General features: G+C 41.4%; 1 protein-coding gene across 5 annotated transcripts in view; it reads left to right on the top strand.

Annotated features, from left to right (window-relative positions):
• LOC135740867 (ephrin type-B receptor 3-like) overlaps positions 1 to 18,832 on the top strand; it is a 47,270-nt gene that overhangs the window by 21,205 nt on the left and 7,233 nt on the right. For 2 of the 5 annotated variants that reach the window (XM_065259408.1, XM_065259407.1), the window contains exons 2-13: positions 2,475 to 2,539; positions 5,889 to 6,561; positions 11,044 to 11,199; positions 11,690 to 12,025; positions 14,575 to 14,699; positions 15,068 to 15,230; positions 15,372 to 15,480; positions 16,407 to 16,459; positions 16,577 to 16,699; positions 17,707 to 17,954; positions 18,309 to 18,524; positions 18,616 to 18,765. In XM_065259408.1, the coding sequence (XP_065115480.1) occupies positions 2,475 to 2,539; positions 5,889 to 6,561; positions 11,044 to 11,199; positions 11,690 to 12,025; positions 14,575 to 14,699; positions 15,068 to 15,230; positions 15,372 to 15,480; positions 16,407 to 16,459; positions 16,577 to 16,699; positions 17,707 to 17,954; positions 18,309 to 18,524; positions 18,616 to 18,765 (2,417 nt within the window). Of the gene's footprint in view, positions 1 to 2,474; positions 2,540 to 5,888; positions 6,562 to 11,043; positions 11,200 to 11,689; positions 12,026 to 14,574; positions 14,700 to 15,067; positions 15,231 to 15,371; positions 15,481 to 16,406; positions 16,460 to 16,564; positions 16,787 to 17,706; positions 17,955 to 18,308; positions 18,525 to 18,615; positions 18,766 to 18,832 lie in introns of all 5 variants that reach the window. The other 3 variants (XM_065259403.1, XM_065259406.1, XM_065259402.1) reach the window with 3 other exon arrangements.

Below are 18,832 nucleotides of genomic sequence, written 5' to 3'. Positions count from 1 at the left end.
ATTATTGTGCATCTTTATTGTGAAATTAATTAAGTCATGTATAATTTTACCATATGTCCCATATCATTTTACACAATTAATAAACAGACACAGCACAGTGTGTTTTGTTTATTTGCAATTGTATTTGTTTACCGTTTTACATATACTCCAGTTTTACAATTTAAACATAGTTAAGTAGACTTGGTAGGTAATTTATGCATCAGTCTCAAAGGTTCCACCTCACTAACTCATGTTTATGTCCTCGGGTTAATGGTTTAAAGTTGAACTATTCTCAATTCTCAAACACTGTTTACTAGTAAAGAAAAGCTGTCCATGCGTTATGCAAAAAAAAAAGATTTTTCTCAAAGCTTGTTTGTGGACTCGCCCATCGGGTTTCTACAGGACCCTGCCAGCCTGGCTTTGAAAAATACCCATAATTCCCAGTTTTTCCTCGAATGAAAAACAGGAAATAAACCCTGTAGCTCAAACAAAACTTTCCCTGTTTGAAGCGATGGAGCCATTTTAACTGAGGCAAAAATCAACCGTGGGTCACAATGGAGTCACCGTACCGTCGTCATCTCCGTGCTGAAGCGTGAATGAATCGTGGCATTGAGGGTGCGGCCTCTCGTACCCCTGACTGTGACAGACCGGGGTGAGGGGTGGGTCACCCTCTGCTGTGTTCTCGTATTGAGCCAGGACTGCTTCCTCATCTAAAAGCGCGCTCGGTCGACACAATGCTCAGCTTTGCTGTTTTCAGTGCAGCTTACAAAATGCAAACAAAACAGAAGCCCTCAGAACACTCTGAGTCAGTCGCCGCATGCACCGCGAATGTTCCCCCATTTCACTGAGTCAGAACCGAGACTCTTACAAACACACGCTCACTTTTCCTCTGTTTTCCCTTTTTCTTGCATTTTATTCGCCCCAGTACCTGTGTGCCAGCTTTTTGTCAGCATGAAGTGAATGCTGGCGGCTGAAAAAGAAGTCTCTTTTTCAACTATGAAAGCTTTCAAAAAGTGCTTTAAAATGTCAGCGTGTCTATCTGTCAATGACAGAATACGACAGTCCCAATACAGTGCATGCCATTGGTGACATTCAAAAAAACATCAATAGTTTAACTTAAAATCAGACTGTGTTAGAAACATCTCATGCACCCCCAATAAGCGTGGCCGCATGCTTCAAGCGATTTGCATGTATTTATTTAGCAGCCGCAATTATCCAAAGCAAATTTTCTGTGTCGCTGACAGACATATGCTATATACTGTAAAGTATTGTGCATAACTTTACATAAGTTTGACGTTTAAAGCTGCATTTAACCAAAAGATGTCTTTTGTTATGTGTTAGCAAAATGACCGATTGACCATCGGCTGTGTTTGGCTGTAATCTCGGACGAATCGGGACGGATTAGCGTTACGCTACATATGCGATGTGTTCACATTTCTGACTGACTGCTTCACAGTTTGGTTTGTGCAAGGCACAAAGTGTTTACACTAAGTGTGGTCCGCTTGTAAGAGGATTACCTGAGACGGATGTTAACTCTACACTTAAAAAAAAAAAACTGTATCCCAGCTGTCATTGGGGCAGTACCCTTTAATAAGGTCCTCTATATGTACCATTAGGTACAAATATGAACCTCTGAGGTACTTTACTTTTTAAAAGGGTTTAAATAAATGGGGTCGGTCCACCGTTCATTTTGAGAACAGAAGTACAAAGTTATAAAAGTACTTTCTAGTACTATCTAGAGGTGTGATTTTTTTATTTAAAACAATCTCACGTATTTCTCTAAAACAAAGAAGCATAGTGCAGTTGTATCAAACAGCTATAAATAAACAGCCCAAGCAGGTGGCAGGAAGTAAAATGGTTGTCTCAATGTGTTTGTAGTCTATGCTGAATGAGGGTGCTTTCATTATAATAAAGACAGAGAACTGCACATATGGCCGGTGGGAAGAAAATTGAAGAACAAAGCAAAACAGACAGACAGAGCATATTGGGTATTGAGGAAATTGTGCAGATCTTCCTTTGTGACTTTTTATGGTGTCATTCCAGAGCTCCTTTGCTCCGTTATATATCCTCTTGAGTTTTACGGCTGCTAGCTTAAGGGATGTTTTGTGTTCATGTACGTTCTGGGAGGGGGAGAAGGTTGCCTTTCAAAAACACTTAGCTTTTCTTTCCCGCCCCGCAAATACACGCTTAATTAAATCTAATTAGAGGAGGGCTGTCATAAATCTTTGACAATGCCTTCTGGATCACCCACAAAGCTGTTTTCCCTTTCCACCATCTTTTCAATGCTGATTAGCATGATAGTGTTTCTCTGTTCCTGGGCCCATGAATGTACCGCAATACATTAATATCTATTAGCCATATGGAGAGTGACAGTTATGTGCTGCTTTGGTCCTGCAAAGTGTGAAATCAATTCTTTCCAATGTTTTTTATTTGATTTCATTCGATCAATTTGTAGTATTTGATCAGCTCAGTGAATCTTTGCTGTTTGTCCGCAGAAACACTGATGGACACCAAATGGGCCACGACCGAACTCGCCTGGACTTCGCATCCTGAAACTGGGGTGAGTTGCTATTTTTATGTGTTTATTTTTAATCAAAATAATGTATGAATGATACATCTCTCATATAAAGCATCTAACTGGATCGTCACATTATTATACATATAATATGTATAATGCTAGTACATAAATATAATTTAAACTATCAAGTGGCTGAGTTACAGTACAGTGTGTGAAACACAGGAAGCTCTGAGTTGAATCAGATAAAGTCAAATCCCAGATCAGATTTCACCCCAGTCTCAAATTCATTCTCCGGAAGTAAAATTTATGCCCGTAAGCTTTTGAACGAAACAAAGATAACTATCTTTGTAACTTTGTCGACACTGTTATTCTATAATACTCATTTTCCTCATATTCATCCAGCATTCTCTATCTCACCTCTATTCCTCAAATTCTAAACTTTAGGGTGCTGCATGCGCCCCATTCCTGCCCTCCGCCTGCACCGTCCCAGCTGTTGCGCACACCCCTCCCTAAAACCTTTACTTCCGAGTAACTTAGCACCAATGCAAGAGGCACAAGAGCAGACCCGGTGACACAAATCGGTCAGAATCTCACCTTCCCCGTCCATATATTATTCTTGTAAATATCCCTCCCCGCTGCCATTAAAGCACTAAAACTCCCACTAACACAATGGGTCACAGCACAGCCCACTTTGCACCCTAACAGATGCTTGCATTCAGCCAGGCTCTTTTCCTTCTGCACCCCGTCATGCACATGGCAATACATTACACCCGCCCGCCCCACTGTATTTTCGGACAGACAGGGAAATGTGGCACCAGTGAGGCATTTTCGTAAATTTCCCTGTGTTCTGGCAGTTTTATTTTTGGTCTCCCCACTGGGACAAATCTCACGTAAACACTCTGGTTACATTTCAAATCTCAAAATGATAAGAAATGCTTTACATAAAGGAAATGAAACCTATTCCCATTTTTGCATGTGACACTTTTTGAAAAATATAAAAGAAATATGCATACAAATGTATACAGGGTCAGAAATAAAAATTCCTAGCTACTAGGGGCGGTACCCTTTAAAAATTACAAAGAGTTAATATTAGCACCTCAGAGGTACATAATGGTACCAAAGGTATACATATCTGTACCTAAATGGTACATATTAGGACATTTTTAAAGGGTTCTGCTCCCGTGACCGCTTGGGACCATTTATAGTAGTAGGCCTATTTTTTTTATAGCAACACATTTTTTATTTCTTTAACTTTGGGGTGAAATAAAGTCCAGGCGGGTTGTTGACAGGTTTTGTGAAAATCACCTACAGGCTTAATTGGCACAGCTACCCTCCACATCCTTTGTTTCTATGTGTGACACAAATTTGATGGGTATGTCGTGGCAAGAAAACTGCAACGGGAACTGTGCCCAGATGATAATAAAAGTGGGGGCAAAAACTTGGAATAAATCCCGCGCTGGTTCAGCATTTCTTTTTATTCTTCTTATTTAATCTGCCTCTACAAGTCATTAGTCAGGCAACTGTAACGGGAGCCATAAACACAGATAAGTACAGTGTGTGCATTAAGACCGTAAAGGCAAAATAAACACGCTGACCCGTTATTGCTTAAACATACCGATTGGCTGATTACCCAAAGATCAACAAACCAAGACAGGGAGCACTAATGGACTATATATATTTATATAATCTGCATTAACCATCGTCCTACAGCATCTCCATCTAAAAGAAAATTCATGACCTCTCTTTTAGTCACGGCAAAAAATAAGGATTGTGTACTGTAACTATTTATCATGACGGAGAACTGAACCTCTTTTCCACATCCTATTTAACACATTAATCTTCTAAAGAGGAAAGTTCGCTGTTAGGTAGCGCTGTTCTGTAATCCCCTGAGTCGTGGAAAGCGGCCCGATGTGTGGGGCCGCCTCCTCAGCTCCCGTCCCTCAGCAATTTATTCCATGGAAGTAAATGCCCATTTACACCTCATTCTTTCTTGTGTCCCATTGACCTGGTGCAGGTTATTGATCCCCGCACCCTGGGCTCAGAGAGGCCGTGATAAAGCAGAGATTTTTGAAAGCTCTGTCTGCCTCCGGCCCCTGGGGCCGCAGGGATGAATGGCCTGTCCGCACAACATCCATTTTGCTGTGTTAATTAAAGCCTTCACCTCGACACAAATGCTGTTATACTATGGACAACAAATCTCTGGATGCCGTGCTAAGTTTTCTTTATTGGCTAGTTCGTTCACTCGCTTGTAACTCGACAGTGCCTTGAAGTTCTCGTTGTTCCTTTGCCAAACTGCAAGTCATTGTTTAAGCATTACGTTTGTAAAAACTTTAAATACTTATTTGTTTTTGTTTTTTCACTATGTTTGTCTTTGTATGTTAGCCTCACTTTCAGTCCATTGGTAGCAGTATTGCATCACCTCTTATTTGCATAAAGTTAAATTCCTCTCATTGCATTGCTAATGAGTCACTCATGTCAGCTAAAATCACAACTCTTGTTAACAACAGATTCCTTTCCTTTAGGATACTGTAAAAAAAAACAATTAGCGTAAATTACCCCTAGCTTTCATTTTGTAAGAGGACACTCTGCATTTTTTTAATGCCACAATGGAAAAAGCTCACCTAGAAATATTTTTTATTTCACTATTAGTAAACATTTTCTTTTAATTCTGGTATATAGAGGAAACAATTCAGTTAGCGTATCGGATTAAACGTTGCTCCACATGAATACAATTTAATCATGATGGTGTAATTGAACGGTAATTGATTGTGAAGTGATACAGAGAGAGCACTCCGCACTCAAGGTAGGAGGTAAACATCCACTCGTTGTTTTGTTTGATGGCGCTCTGACACTCCACGGTAATTTTGATAAATATGCCAGGTGGCTTTTCTCATTGAACTGGTGAATGCAGATGAAAGACCGTTGCTCTGGTTTCCGCTTAATGGTGCTATGCACGTGTGTAATTGAAAGCGCACAAACCAAAAAGCACAAAATTTAATTTCCCCTCTCTTTAATCCACCCTATTCACTCTTTCTCTGCGTGTTCCCTCTGTTATATTGTTTCTTGAGCTCTGTTCATGTAGTGTGTGAAACTGTAGCTAAGAATGAGCGATTTATTCCCCGCAGTACCTCTGTGCTGCATAACACTTCAGAACTTAACTTCCAAAGCCCTGGATAACATCGGAATGAGAATGGTTTAATTTAAAAGACTGGCAATAAAATGTATTGTATTGTACTACTGTATAGATAAAACACTTGTTATTGCCATTGTGCAAGGAGAATTCTTGAATGCAGGATATAATAAATGCAAAAGGTGACCTTATATGTAGTTGCATATCTCTGACTTACAATGTTCCCTCTTTGTTGTTTATCTCTTTTACCTTATTTCACAGTGGGAAGAAGTAAGCGGTTACGACGATGCCATGAATCCCATTCGAACATACCAAGTGTGCAATGTTCGTGAGCTCAACCAGAACAACTGGCTTCGCAGTGACTTCATTCCTCGTAAGGATGTTCTCCGTGTGTACGTTGAGATGAAATTCACAGTACGAGACTGCAATAGTATTCCCAACATTCCGGGATCCTGTAAAGAGACCTTCAATTTGTTTTACTACGAATCCGATTCGGATTCGGCCACGGCCACCAGTCCATTTTGGATGGAGAACCCTTACGTTAAGGTGGACACCATTGCTCCTGATGAGAGCTTTTCTATGTTGGAATCCGGCCGGGTCAATACAAAGATTCGTAGCTTTGGTCCCCTCTCCAAGGCTGGTTTCTACCTGGCTTTCCAAGACTTGGGCGCATGCATGTCTTTAATCTCTGTCCGGGTGTTTTACAAGAAGTGTTCCACAACTATTGCCAATTTCGCAGTCTTCCCTGAGACAGCAACAGGCGCTGAAGCCACCTCACTAGTCATTGCCCCGGGCACCTGTGTACATAATGCTCTCGAAGTGTCCGTCCCTCTCAAACTCTACTGCAATGGAGATGGAGAATGGATGGTTCCTGTGGGTTCCTGCACGTGCATGGCCGGGTTTGAACCTGCAGTTAAGGATACACAGTGTCAAGGTGAGTGCTGATATGTGTGTTTTTGTGTTTTAGTATCACATTAAGCCACGTGGACAAATCATCCTATTTTTATTGAGGACGTTTGGCCTAACAGCATATTCGGTTTCCAATCTCGATTTAGTAAGAGCAAACCAATAAATAAGTAAAACAGTCCGTATGTCTATTAGAGTGGAACATTTTGCTGAGAGAAAAGGAGTGGGTCTTGACAAAAAAACATATCAGGTTCAGACTGAGATGAATTAGGCTGGCGTGTAACATAGCCACGGTGAAAGTGAGCAGAGCGGACAGTGGGAGGTCAGGGGTCAAATGGAGAGCCGGGAGTGAGAGGAGACCAGGAATCGATTTTCGGACGAAGGGCAAGGGCTGCCGTGAAACATTAATGAAGAGCATGAGACGGAGAGAGAAAAGTAAGCCTGACAGATAAGGCACGAGATGTTAAAGGTCACAACGAGACAGTTGGTTCCAACACATTAGAAGAACTACAAAGACTGAAGAGTAAACCTCTGGGGTAAAGAACTAAATTAAATGAGCTTAATGTGTATGTTAAAAATGGATGATTATTAGTGGCAGTTCATGTGACAACCATGACTTTCTTTTTGAGGAGATGTGTGCTATTACTTTTTAAAGTGCCTAAAAACTGATGGACGGTCATTTACAGAGACCCAATCAGTGTGCTATTTTGACTTTAGCCAGTAAGCAGCAACCAAGGAACCACATGACAGAATACTAAAAACACTGTCCTGGCAACCAGCCACAACACAAGATTTGCTGGAACAAGTGCCACTCTTAGTTTATTCAGGAATTGTAAATATCTAGTTGTCAATCTAATGAAAGGCTTTACCACTGCAGACAATTACACATTAGGCATATGTATACCTGCTGGGGAAAGTGTGCAGTCCTTGGAAATCTGCTTTCTGATGTATAGTCAAAAACCCATTTGTTTGCTTGTGGCGGCTCAAGGTGAAAGCCCTGGCGGCTGAGCCCTGATAAAACGTTCTCTAATCAAGCCAACCCGGAAACTAAAGAAGGAATAAATCTTTGTCAACTCTCTCTCTCTCTCTCTCTCTCTCTCTCTCTCTCTGTCGCCTTCATCTGAAGGCCATTGGTCTCATTAATACTCTGCCAGAGTACAGTTAGGACATTCACATGAATATTAATCGTGAAAACTCTTTCTTTCCCCAGCGCTCCATATTTCCCCTCTTCGTTGCGTCTGACTTCCAATTTGAGCACAAATTCTAATCACTCCCTTAAGCTCTGTGTTCTGTGCTCAATGAGGGAGGCAGCGGGGAAGGTTTGGGCAATAGAGTATGAGCAATAGAGAAACCGCAGAAAGATTTGCATTTCTTTTGGGTTTTTTACCTCTCGGCTTTCTCGCTCTGTCAGTGGCGCTGCTAGAGGAAGGTGAGGATGAAAGAAAAGGGCTGACGACTTCTTACCTTCTTGAAAACGATTAATCAGCACTTTCAACCCTTCAGAAAACAGCCTGACTTTTTTTTTTGAGCGGCCTTTCAAGCTAGATTTGTCTCTCGAAGACTCTTGTACATTTGAAATATGAGGAAAAACACGTAGGCTCATTAATCTCCAAAGCGATGCTTTACGTAATAAACTTATTCGCTGGGCTTACGCTCTTTTATCTTTATCTCTGTGTGAATCATTTCCGAAGTTCCTTCTTCACTACCTACTACACCTCCGGGCACCTTTGATTAATGTTTGAACAAATAAGCCCCTGGTTAACTGAGTTAACACAGTTTCACTGCTCTAATGGAGCCCTGTGTCAATATTGCTCATTCTGAGAAGGTGACCTCAGAAACATTGCAGTGGTTTGCTCTGCTTTGCACGCTATCAGTCGGGAAACCAGATGTTCAAACCTACCCCTTAAAAACCCAACAGGTTTTATTTGCCATTTTCAACCCTCACAGGCTTCTGATAAAACGGCTGGAAACTGGCGTCATACTCGACCCCTGCTGTTAATAAACATCAACTTGGCTCTTTGATCACTTAACAACAGAGTTTGGGTGACATTCACAGTGGAAAGATCACAGTGGCATTGTGCACCCATCTACCTTTATCAGATGTGCGGTACAATGTGTACACAAGCTCTGTAAAGGGTGGCTGAGCTTCACAAAGGCCAAAGACCTGTGAATGACACACTAATCTTTGTATTTATAAGATAAACGCTCGCACTTTCTCTTGTACCCTCTGATACGCTTTGTTTAACTTGGAGAAACGTTTCCTGTGGTACAGCATCAACATTCGCCGTGTTTGAGTATTGATCGAAGAAGTTCATTTTGAAAAGTGCCAGTGTTTGGAACTGAGAGCCATGTGTTTGTAATTGAAGTTGTCAGTTAGCATATGCGTGTGGGGGTTTATGGGCCAAAGTACGTTGTTGGAACTCGTCTAGCCATGAGGGGGTTATTTCCCCAGAGAAAAGCAACATCAAATTAACGTTGCCAAACAAATGTGACCCGTCACGGAAACCAGGGACTCAAGTCGGCAGCACAAGTTTCGAGAAAATGAGAAACAAAGTTTTTTTTTCGAAATTTGTGATTTTCGTTTTATTGCAGAATCTGTTAGTTGAGATCACGAAGAAGCCTCTCCATGTTTGAGATAGCAGTTTTTGTATATTTAAACGCGTACATTTTGCGGTTAAAATAGGCTTGTTTTTCCGGAGATTCTAGCGTGCAGCGGGGGGCGTCATTGTCTGTGTGTATATTTACATACTGTATAAGCTTGTGTTTTCGCCTCCGCCCCCAAAGGGAACAGCGTGACTACTAAATAAGGATAGTTCGCCCAAAAATGAAAATAATGTAAGTAATGACTCACCCTTATGTCGTTCTAAACTCGGAAGACCTCCGTTCATCTTCGGAACACAGTTTAAGATGTTTTATCGTTAGATTTAGTCCGAGAGCTTTCTATCCCCTTCATTGAAAAGCTATGTATGGTTTCCATGTCCAGAAAGTTAATAAAAACATCATCAAAGTAGTCCATGTGACATCAGTGGGTCAGTAAGATTGTGTTGATGCATCGAAAATATAGTTTGGTCCAAAAATAGCAGAATTACGACTTTATTCAGCATTGTCTTCTCTTCCGGCTCGAGCGTGAAGTCACGTGACTGTTGTGACGCGCTGCCCTGTTCCTCAGATATGTTTGCTAAGTTTTTTTTTTTTTTTTTTTCAAACTTATAGCCTGCGTCTCCACAGACTGTTAAGCTCGGGCGCACAAAACAAAAGAAAAATAAAAGAAGCTGGGGCGGAACAAATAACAGTCAGCCGCATCGTACGTCAGCCGCGTCACTGACTTTATGCGGCGCCGCAGTCGGAAGACGTCAAAGTACCGCGAGAGCTCTTCAAGAAATCTTACGGAGTAGTTTAATTTCGACTCGCTCTCGCGGTACTTTGACGTCATCTGTATGTCAGTTCTTGCAGCGCAGCATGAGTCCAAACACACAGAAGTTACACAGATATCGTTGTATTCTTCATATAATTGGCTACATGTTTTGTCTATCAATATTTTCCATGAAGTCATTGGCTGATGGAGGAACGAGCGAGCCATTATTAACCTCTCTAAAGGATGTCACGTTTTCGACGGCGCTGTTTGGATGATCTATTATACTACTTCCCTATTTTAAATACAAACTTTGAAGGCGGGTTCATGTGTTTAACGGAGTGTAAGCTCATATACCCTTACATGTTACGATTTAAATAGTCTTCAGATTATATATTATATTGTATTACCAGACATTCATGCGAAATCTGATGTAAACAATCTATATTTCACGGATTATACGCATTTGTGGACAAATATGGGCATTGGATAATCTGAAACAGACTGGATTCGACTTGTGATCCCCACAAAGGTAAAAGAGTCATGTTTATTTTTGCGGGTTGTCATTTGGTCATAAAATACTACATATGATGCTAGAACATCTCAAAAAGGGTTTTACAGGGGGCATGGCTTAGCTAAATGAGATGTAAATGAGCCCTATTGTCTCCCCCAGCTGAAAAGAAGAGTCCCTTTCGTCTCGATTTTCTCGGTTTGAGTATTTCTGAGTTCCTATATTCAAATGGCCACAACTTCTCCAAATCTTATCAGATTTCCATGTGTTACACATCGTTGGAAAGCTTAGAAACTGCACTTTCAGAATCTGTGAATAACTCAAAATGCTCAGATCCGACTTGTGTCCCTACTTTCCGTGACTGGTCACAAATACGTAAGCAAAAACCTGTGTGCCTTCATACTTCACAATGCCAAGTTTGTAAGAATCAAGATGGAAAGCATTAGCAGGCAAGAGTTGAGCAGAAAGATCACAATCGCCTTTCCGTAATTCCTATTTAAAACATCTAACTATTGCAAGTTCCAGAGAAATATTTCCAACCTTTCATGTTTAAGATCAATTTAGGGTTCCTGAACAGTTTTATAGTAAACCAAAATATTTTACAGTGTTGAATATTTTGTTAAAAATTGTTTTTATTATCTTGTTAGCTTGCAGTCCAGGCACGTTTAAGTCCAAGCAGGGTGAAGGTTTCTGCACCCCATGCCCACCCAACAGTAGAACAAGTTCTGGAGCCGCCAGCATTTGTTCATGCAGGAACGGCTACTATCGGGCAGACAATGATTCACCTGACTCGGGATGTACTAGTAAGTTATTCCCGACTCAATACTCAACTTCACTCTCCACGACTTCATCCGACCACAAGCTGTGCTGTTGTATTCCCATTTCTTCACAAAAAATATAATTTGTACATTCTAAAATTATACGATTTATTTATTTATCACTTAGTCAGGGTTCATTTATTTTATGTTATGTAATTCCTCATTCACAAGTCGAACAGATTTTGGGATTATTTTGGATCATTTCTTTCTCTTCTGCTTTATATAATTCTTTATGATGTCAGCACTCAGAACAGATGCATTCCAAAATGCCTTCCTATGTAAACATTACTGCTATATCTTGCTTTTTTCTATCTTAAAATATGCAGTGCAAGTAGGAGAAGCATGGTTTTGCTTTGTAAATCAGTATTATTTTTGTTAAATAAAAAGAAAAAAACTTTATCCAGCCAAATATAATTATTTATTATGCACTCATATATTTTGTAGATAACAATGGCAACGTTTTTTCTTTTTCTAGCCGTGCCCTCAGGTCCACGCAGTGTCATCTCCAGTGTGAACGAGACATCGCTGGTGCTCGAATGGAGCGAGCCTCGTGACCAAGGAGGAAGAGATGACCTTCTCTACAACGTAATCTGTAAGAAGTGTCTGCCCGAGCGCGGTACCTGCACACGATGTGATGACAATGTGGACATCTCTCCCCGGCACCTTGGCCTGACCGTGAGACACGTTACTGTCAGAAACCTACAGGCTCACACCCAGTACAGCTTTGAGATTCAGGCTGTCAATGGAGTCTCCAACAAGAGTCCCTACACACCCCAGTTTGCATCTGTTAACATCACCACTAACCAAGCTGGTAAGTTTACTGGGTTTCCTTGCTGGAAATACATTTTAAGATGGTAGCTGGTATGGTCCAAGCTGATCATTTGTTGGTTGACCTGTTGTGGTACAAAAACCACTTTATGCAGATAGCAACTGGTTTGTAAGATGGTGTAGAATAGGGGTGCCCAATCCTGCTCCTGGATATCTACTGTCCTGCAAAGTTCAGCTCCAACCCAAATCAAATACACCTGAAGAAGCTTATCAATGTCTTCAGGATCAGTTGAAAATGGAAGGCATGTGTGTTTGATTAGAGTTGGACCTGAATTGCGCACGATAGTCGATCGCCAGGAGCAGGATTGGGCACCACTGGTCTAGAAGGTTGGACTAGCTAATGATCATCTTAAACCAAGTACAATGCTGCAAAAAAGATATACCAACTTTAGCTAGATTTTTCAATAGCATATAACACACATTTTCTTCCATGTATGCCTTTAAAAAAGGATTTTGAAAGACTCACTTTCTTTTTATTTTCTCTGGCTTGAAATAGCAAAGCATAATGGGGTCATTTAGGACACTTCCAACCCACAACACTTCACTTTAGAGTCAGACCTCATCCATGCATCAATGCTCCACTACCATGCTCAATAGTTAAGAAATTCTAAAGCGAGCTGGGTTAGCGAGATGTGAAGATGCATTAATCTTTGTAGAGACGGCCTCTTATTGTATGATCCAGGTTTGAATTGAGCACTGGAATTCTCCAAATCACACAGTCTTAGCTATGCATACATTTAACCCATTTAATCCTAAACACAGGATGCTAGCACCCAGCTGCAAGAATGTTTGCTATCAGGGATTGTCCAAAGGCATTGAAATTTGACACGGGCCACTGTTACGCCTAGGTCAACCATAGGGTGACACGTTCGCCCACATAGAAGGCCACCCCCGTGGTTCCACAACTCTGCCCAGATTATCTGGTGATTCTCCCAGGGCTTTCCTTGAATATTCATCCACCTTTTAAGACAAAAAATAAATATGGGCCACCAGCTCAAGGGGCGTCATGGTTACTTCCACTGTCTCCGCAGGATGAGGCCCCTTAATCCTGGGGTGAGAGCAAGCAGGCGGGCTGCACAGGGAGCATTGTCTTCTGGGTGAGCCTTTTTTGAGCGAAGCCTGTGTTGGGAGGTTGATAGTAGGTTGGGGGAAAGTGGGCTTTAGATGGGGATGGACAAAAAGAAGACAGAATGATAAAAAACTAGAAGCAAAGGATCAAAGAACCGGACCTGGGGATTAAAATGCTTTTAACAAGTAAGGAAGAGAGACGCAGGCAAGAAAGTAAGGAATGAGATGTTGAGAGGTACTGTAGTGTGTGAACAGGACGTGATAAAATCAGAAACCCGAGATGCCAGCAGCAGGTCTGGGGACAAATGAGGACAGTTTCAGATTATGTAAAACTAGGTGCTAAGATAGGTGAGGTTTCCCAGAAGCGTGCACAGAAGCGTAACGCTATTCATTTCAACATAAAATCACAAAGATAGATTATCATCGATTTTTATTAAAGCGATGCAGTAACACAAGTGCACAAATAATTTTTCATATACTTTACCCTCATTGCTATAACTTAAATGTTGTTGGCTCCTTTATGATAAATTGATAAAAAAATTCCTATGACATTCCTCATTTGTAAGTCACTTTGGTTAAAAGCTACATCTGCTGAGTGATTAAATGTAAATGAGTTTTCTCCCTCATTACAGTAATAAGAATTTGGGAGAGAAATGTGCTACATTTTAATGGCCTGAAATATGCAAAATACTATTTGTAGTTTACTTTATGGTTAAAGTATTATCCGGACATATTCTAGGTTTTGTGCATTTTGAGTAATAAGCCATAACAAATGGGAGTGGTTGTAGGTATGTGCGGTACAACACATAGTATTTACATAGTATAGTAAACTAAGTAATGTGTACTGGATCTGCCAGATACTAAGCCTTCCGGTTTGTCTGTCATGGCACCTTTCACATGGGAATAGGGATGCATCGATACCGATACTGGTATCGGGTATCGGCCTCGATACCACATTTTCTAAAGTACTCGTACTCGTTAAAAGTCCCCCGATACCAGGGATCGATACCAAGGTCTGAGAAATGTCTATGTTTGAGTGGCGTGTAAGGGGTTAATGCCTCTTGTGTTGTCCAAAGAGGCAGAGTTTACAACAAACTGGAAAACTAGTCACTTGTTTTTTTGTTAAATTATATGACTAAAGCTGTTACCTGTAAATTTGAATCATGTTTTTTTATTAAGTACTCAGTATCGGTATCGGCAAGTACTGAAATGCAAGTACTCGTACTCGTACTCGTATTCAAAAAAAGTGGTATCGGCGCATCCCTACATGGGAATTAAGAATCTTTTCTGTAGTTGAAGAGGCATGGGGCCCTGAAAGGTTCCAAGACCGAGAGCCGCCTCTGTCTGATGCTTACACTTCAAAGCAGGTCTTTGGTAATCCAGAATTTGATCACAATCTGAATGTGAAAAATTGGAATTTCAGCTTTCATTAAAATAGGATTTCTCCTATTTTCCCCCACATAGCTCCATCTGCAGTTCCTACAGTCCACCTGATGGGGGCCTCAGCCAACACTATGAGTCTCTCCTGGCTCCCTCCTGAAAAACCAAACGGCATCATCTTGGATTACGAGATTAAATACCATGAGAAGGTAAGAGCCATTGTACGTCAATGAAGCGAAGGGCATTCCATCACAATTCCACCACTGTCATTCTTTGCTCTATATATAATCGTTCATCCTGACAACAGCGCCAGCCCTTCCTCTCTCTTTCTCTCCTGTATCCTAACACTTTTCTCCATCACTCATTTTCCGATTCGACTCCCTCTTTTGAGCGCTGATACAGCGAGCAGTCGGTGCTTGGCAGGGATGGAGGCAGGAGATTTGCATAGAGGAGAAGAAAGGGCCCTGCATATCTGCTGCGTGTTTGATGTGTTGTACTGACAGATTAAACCAGAGCTGCCAGAGGCTTGTGGGTACTGGCTGGTTTTATATGGCTTGTTTTATCACTCTTCCCGCAGGACCAGGGAGAAGCTATTGCCCACACAATGACTGCCCAACGCAGCTCAGCGCGCATTGAGGGTTTGAAGCCCGGCACACCGTATGTTGTGCAGGTTCGGGCACGAACAGTGGCTGGGTATGGACGATACAGCAGCCCTTCTGACTTTAACACCAACCACCAGGGTGTGTAAAACATATATTTTCTCGTTACTATTTTTAATCTCGATTACATTACATTATAAAACTATTAATGAATTTGAAAAATAATGTACACTTTACCTGAACACATGCCATATGTCTGTGGGTTTCTTTACATGCATATAGCCGAATCAGACAAGACTATACAGGAACAGTTGCCGCTTATTGTGGGCTCTCTGACGGCTGGCCTGGTCTTCATCATTGTTGTTGTTGTCATTGCAATAGTCTGTCTCAGGTAAGGAGTTCAACTTTTAATTTAGCTTTATTAAAATGAATGAATATTTGCTGTGAAATCCACAATGAAACAACACACAAATCACGCATAATGCTTTTTATCTATGTATTAAGCCTCAATTAGATCTATTGTACAAATTATGTGATTTCAACCATTTTATTTCTAGGTTGATAGTTATTTTTGATCTTGCACATTATAGCCACTGGTCTTCAATTTACATGTGCCCTACATTGCAATTCTGCAGTATCTATCTTGTGTATCACTGGCACTCTCCATCTTGTGGCCATCTTCCCATTGCCACCGTTGAGGGGAAAACAGATGTTTATTTATACCCTTATCATGTAGAAATTCTTCATTTCCACCCTCTTTCTTTCTAATCAGCGCAGTGTGTCACAGTATCTTAACTTGCCTGCAATTGCAATTGAAAAAAAATGTAGGCCTTGGCATATTCCGGAACCGCATTTGAATTGGAAATGAGATACAAATTACCAGCGGGTATTATTGGCCCGGTTACTAGTTAGACAACAAAGGAACCATATTAACATGTACTAGAAAGGGGGCTGGGTTTGTTGAAATTGCACTGCATTTAATAGGCTGATGTGGAAAATGTGTCGGAAAAGGAATTAAGAGACTAGAAATAGAAATTTCTTAACATACAACAAAAACAGGGCAGCTTAGACTGCTACTTTGATAATTTTTTTTAGGTTTTTCTTAGCTGTCTATTCAGTCAAATAAAGTGACAAGCATCTCTAGAGGCTGAATCTGTTGTTCTCTTAATTTTCACATCATACTCCTTCTTTAATTGACCTCAATATTATGTCCCTGAAGGAGTTGGCTAGGAAACACAAAAGTCCCATCAAAATGCTTATTTTGCTAGTTTGCAAGAAGCCATCACTGAATTTATCATTTTTACCTTTTGTTAACAGGAAGCAACGCAATGGATCAGAATCGGAATACACTGAGAAACTGCAACAATACAGTAAGTCTCTAGAGATTTTACCCACCGTATACTGACTTTTTATGCAGAATGCTTTTTATATTTTGTATAATGGCAGTGTAATTCATACGGCTATTCAAACTATTGAATCCCCAATAGTCACTCCGGGAATGAAGGTCTACATTGACCCCTTCACCTACGAGGACCCAAATGAGGCCATCCGCGAGTTTGCCAAAGAAATTGACGTTTCCTGTGTGAAAATCGAGGAGGTCATTGGCGCAGGTAACCAACAACACAAGCTCCTGAGCAACAGGGGGAAGACAGCTAGGCACACCCTGGCCATACCTTTAGAGGACTTCACTTCAAGCGGTACTTAAATCCCCTCAACCCGCTCCAAAAACCAACCCCTTAAGCACCTTATCGACGTCTCTAACAGCTTTACTTACAAGATGGAGCTTTTGAGGTTATCTTCAGAGCTATCTATAGAGCTGCCATTCCTGCACTGCCCTCTGTAAACTTACCAGGCTTGGTGGTACCTACCAGACAACTAATTGTCCTAATGATCTGTTAACCTCTCCGTTCATGGTGCTCCTTCCTCCCCTGGAGACAACTTGCTTTGTTTTACCTAGATTTTGTCATGAGTTATGGAATATAACGATTCCTAAGCATTTAAAACAAAAAACAGCGGGATTTTTATTCAGTAAACCTTGAGGAGCCCCATGCCAGACTACAACAAAAATGTCTTTTAACATCTAGCACTGCTACCTAAACCCATTGCTTTCTAGCTTCATAAAGTGATAAAACCCTACCATGTCCTTCCCCAACCCCTCCTAACCTCTGTCTTCTGTGCACCCTTTTACACATCTGCCTAGATCATAGACACAAGCCAACCAACACCCCCAAGCTTCTCTCCCCACCTACTTTCACCCCTACTATCCTCTCTTCCTCCAGACGCTAAGATTCCCTCTTCCTGCCCTTTGCCCCTTCCTTCTTTGCCTTACCTCTCCCATTTCCTTTCCTATACAACAAACCCCAACAGCCCTCCAACAGCCTTTGCCATTAAAGCATTTCTGACCCCCTGCCCCTTCCCCCACCCCCTGGATACACTCCAATAGCATTACCTTTAGCCCTGGCTTCTCTTGCTGTCTCCCCCTGCTTCCCCCGGCTCCTTGATTCTAACCAATAACTCTCCCTCTTCCCTTTCTCTCCCACACTCCTCCACTTTTTCCTTCTCTCTCTCTCCACTCCACTGTTTCTTTCTCTTTCTTGTCTGTCTACTGCTCATATAGGAGAGTTTGGAGAAGTATGCCGCGGGCGTCTGAAGCTCCCTGGGCGTCGTGAGATTATTGTTGCCATCAAGACTCTGAAGGCAGGCTACACCGACCGTCAAAGGAGAGACTTCCTGAGTGAGGCCAGCATTATGGGTCAATTTGACCATCCCAACATTATACGCTTAGAAGGGGTGGTGACCAAGAGCCGGCCAGTCATGATTGTCACTGAATTCATGGAGAATGGAGCGCTGGATTCCTTTCTCCGGGTGAGAGATGCTGACCAAAATACTAATGTTATAGTAATAATTGATTCATGGATTTCTATAGCCGGATATTGTGAAGATGCGAGTAGTACTTCATAAGGAATAATCTACTTCAGAAAATAAATACATCGCAATACAAGTTTCTGTTTTATAATAGAAAGTGATGTTCTCACCTATCCACTTGAAACAAATGTCCTAAACCTTTGAATAGCTATGACAGATAGTGTAGCTGTGACATTCAAAAATGAATCAGTTGCTTGATGAGTCACATCCTGAAATGTTAAAAACACATTGACAATGTTGAGGGAAGGCTTTGTTATGAATGAGTCTGTGATTCCTCCATTCTCTCTCCAACAGCTAAATGATGGCCAGTTCACTGTCATCCAGCTGGTCGGTATGTTAAGAGGCATTGCAGCTGGCATGAAATACCTGTCCGATATGAACTATGTGCACCGTGACCTGGCAGCTCGTAACATCCTAGTTAACAGCAACCTAGTGTGCAAGGTGTCCGATTTTGGCCTTTCTCGCTTTTTGGAGGATGATCCCACGGACCCCACGTACACCAGCTCATTGGTCAGCAATAATTTCATGTCATAATATTTATAGCATTTAAAAATGACTAGCCACTAAGGTTAAAAATCTCTGTATATGCTTTTACCTGTAGGGAGGAAAGATCCCAATTCGCTGGACAGCTCCTGAAGCCATTGCTTACAGGAAGTTCACCTCAGCTAGTGACGTGTGGAGCTACGGGATCGTCATGTGGGAGGTGATGTCATACGGCGAGCGTCCATACTGGGACATGAGTAATCAAGATGTAAGTTATTATTTATTCTCGCCTATGCATAACAGATGGGTCACGATGGTCAAATAGTCCAACAAGT

This window comes from Paramisgurnus dabryanus, chromosome 24 (genome assembly GCF_030506205.2).
Source record: "Paramisgurnus dabryanus chromosome 24, PD_genome_1.1, whole genome shotgun sequence".
Taxonomy (NCBI): domain Eukaryota; kingdom Metazoa; phylum Chordata; class Actinopteri; order Cypriniformes; family Cobitidae; genus Paramisgurnus; species Paramisgurnus dabryanus.
This window is presented reverse-complemented; position numbering and strand designations above follow the sequence as displayed.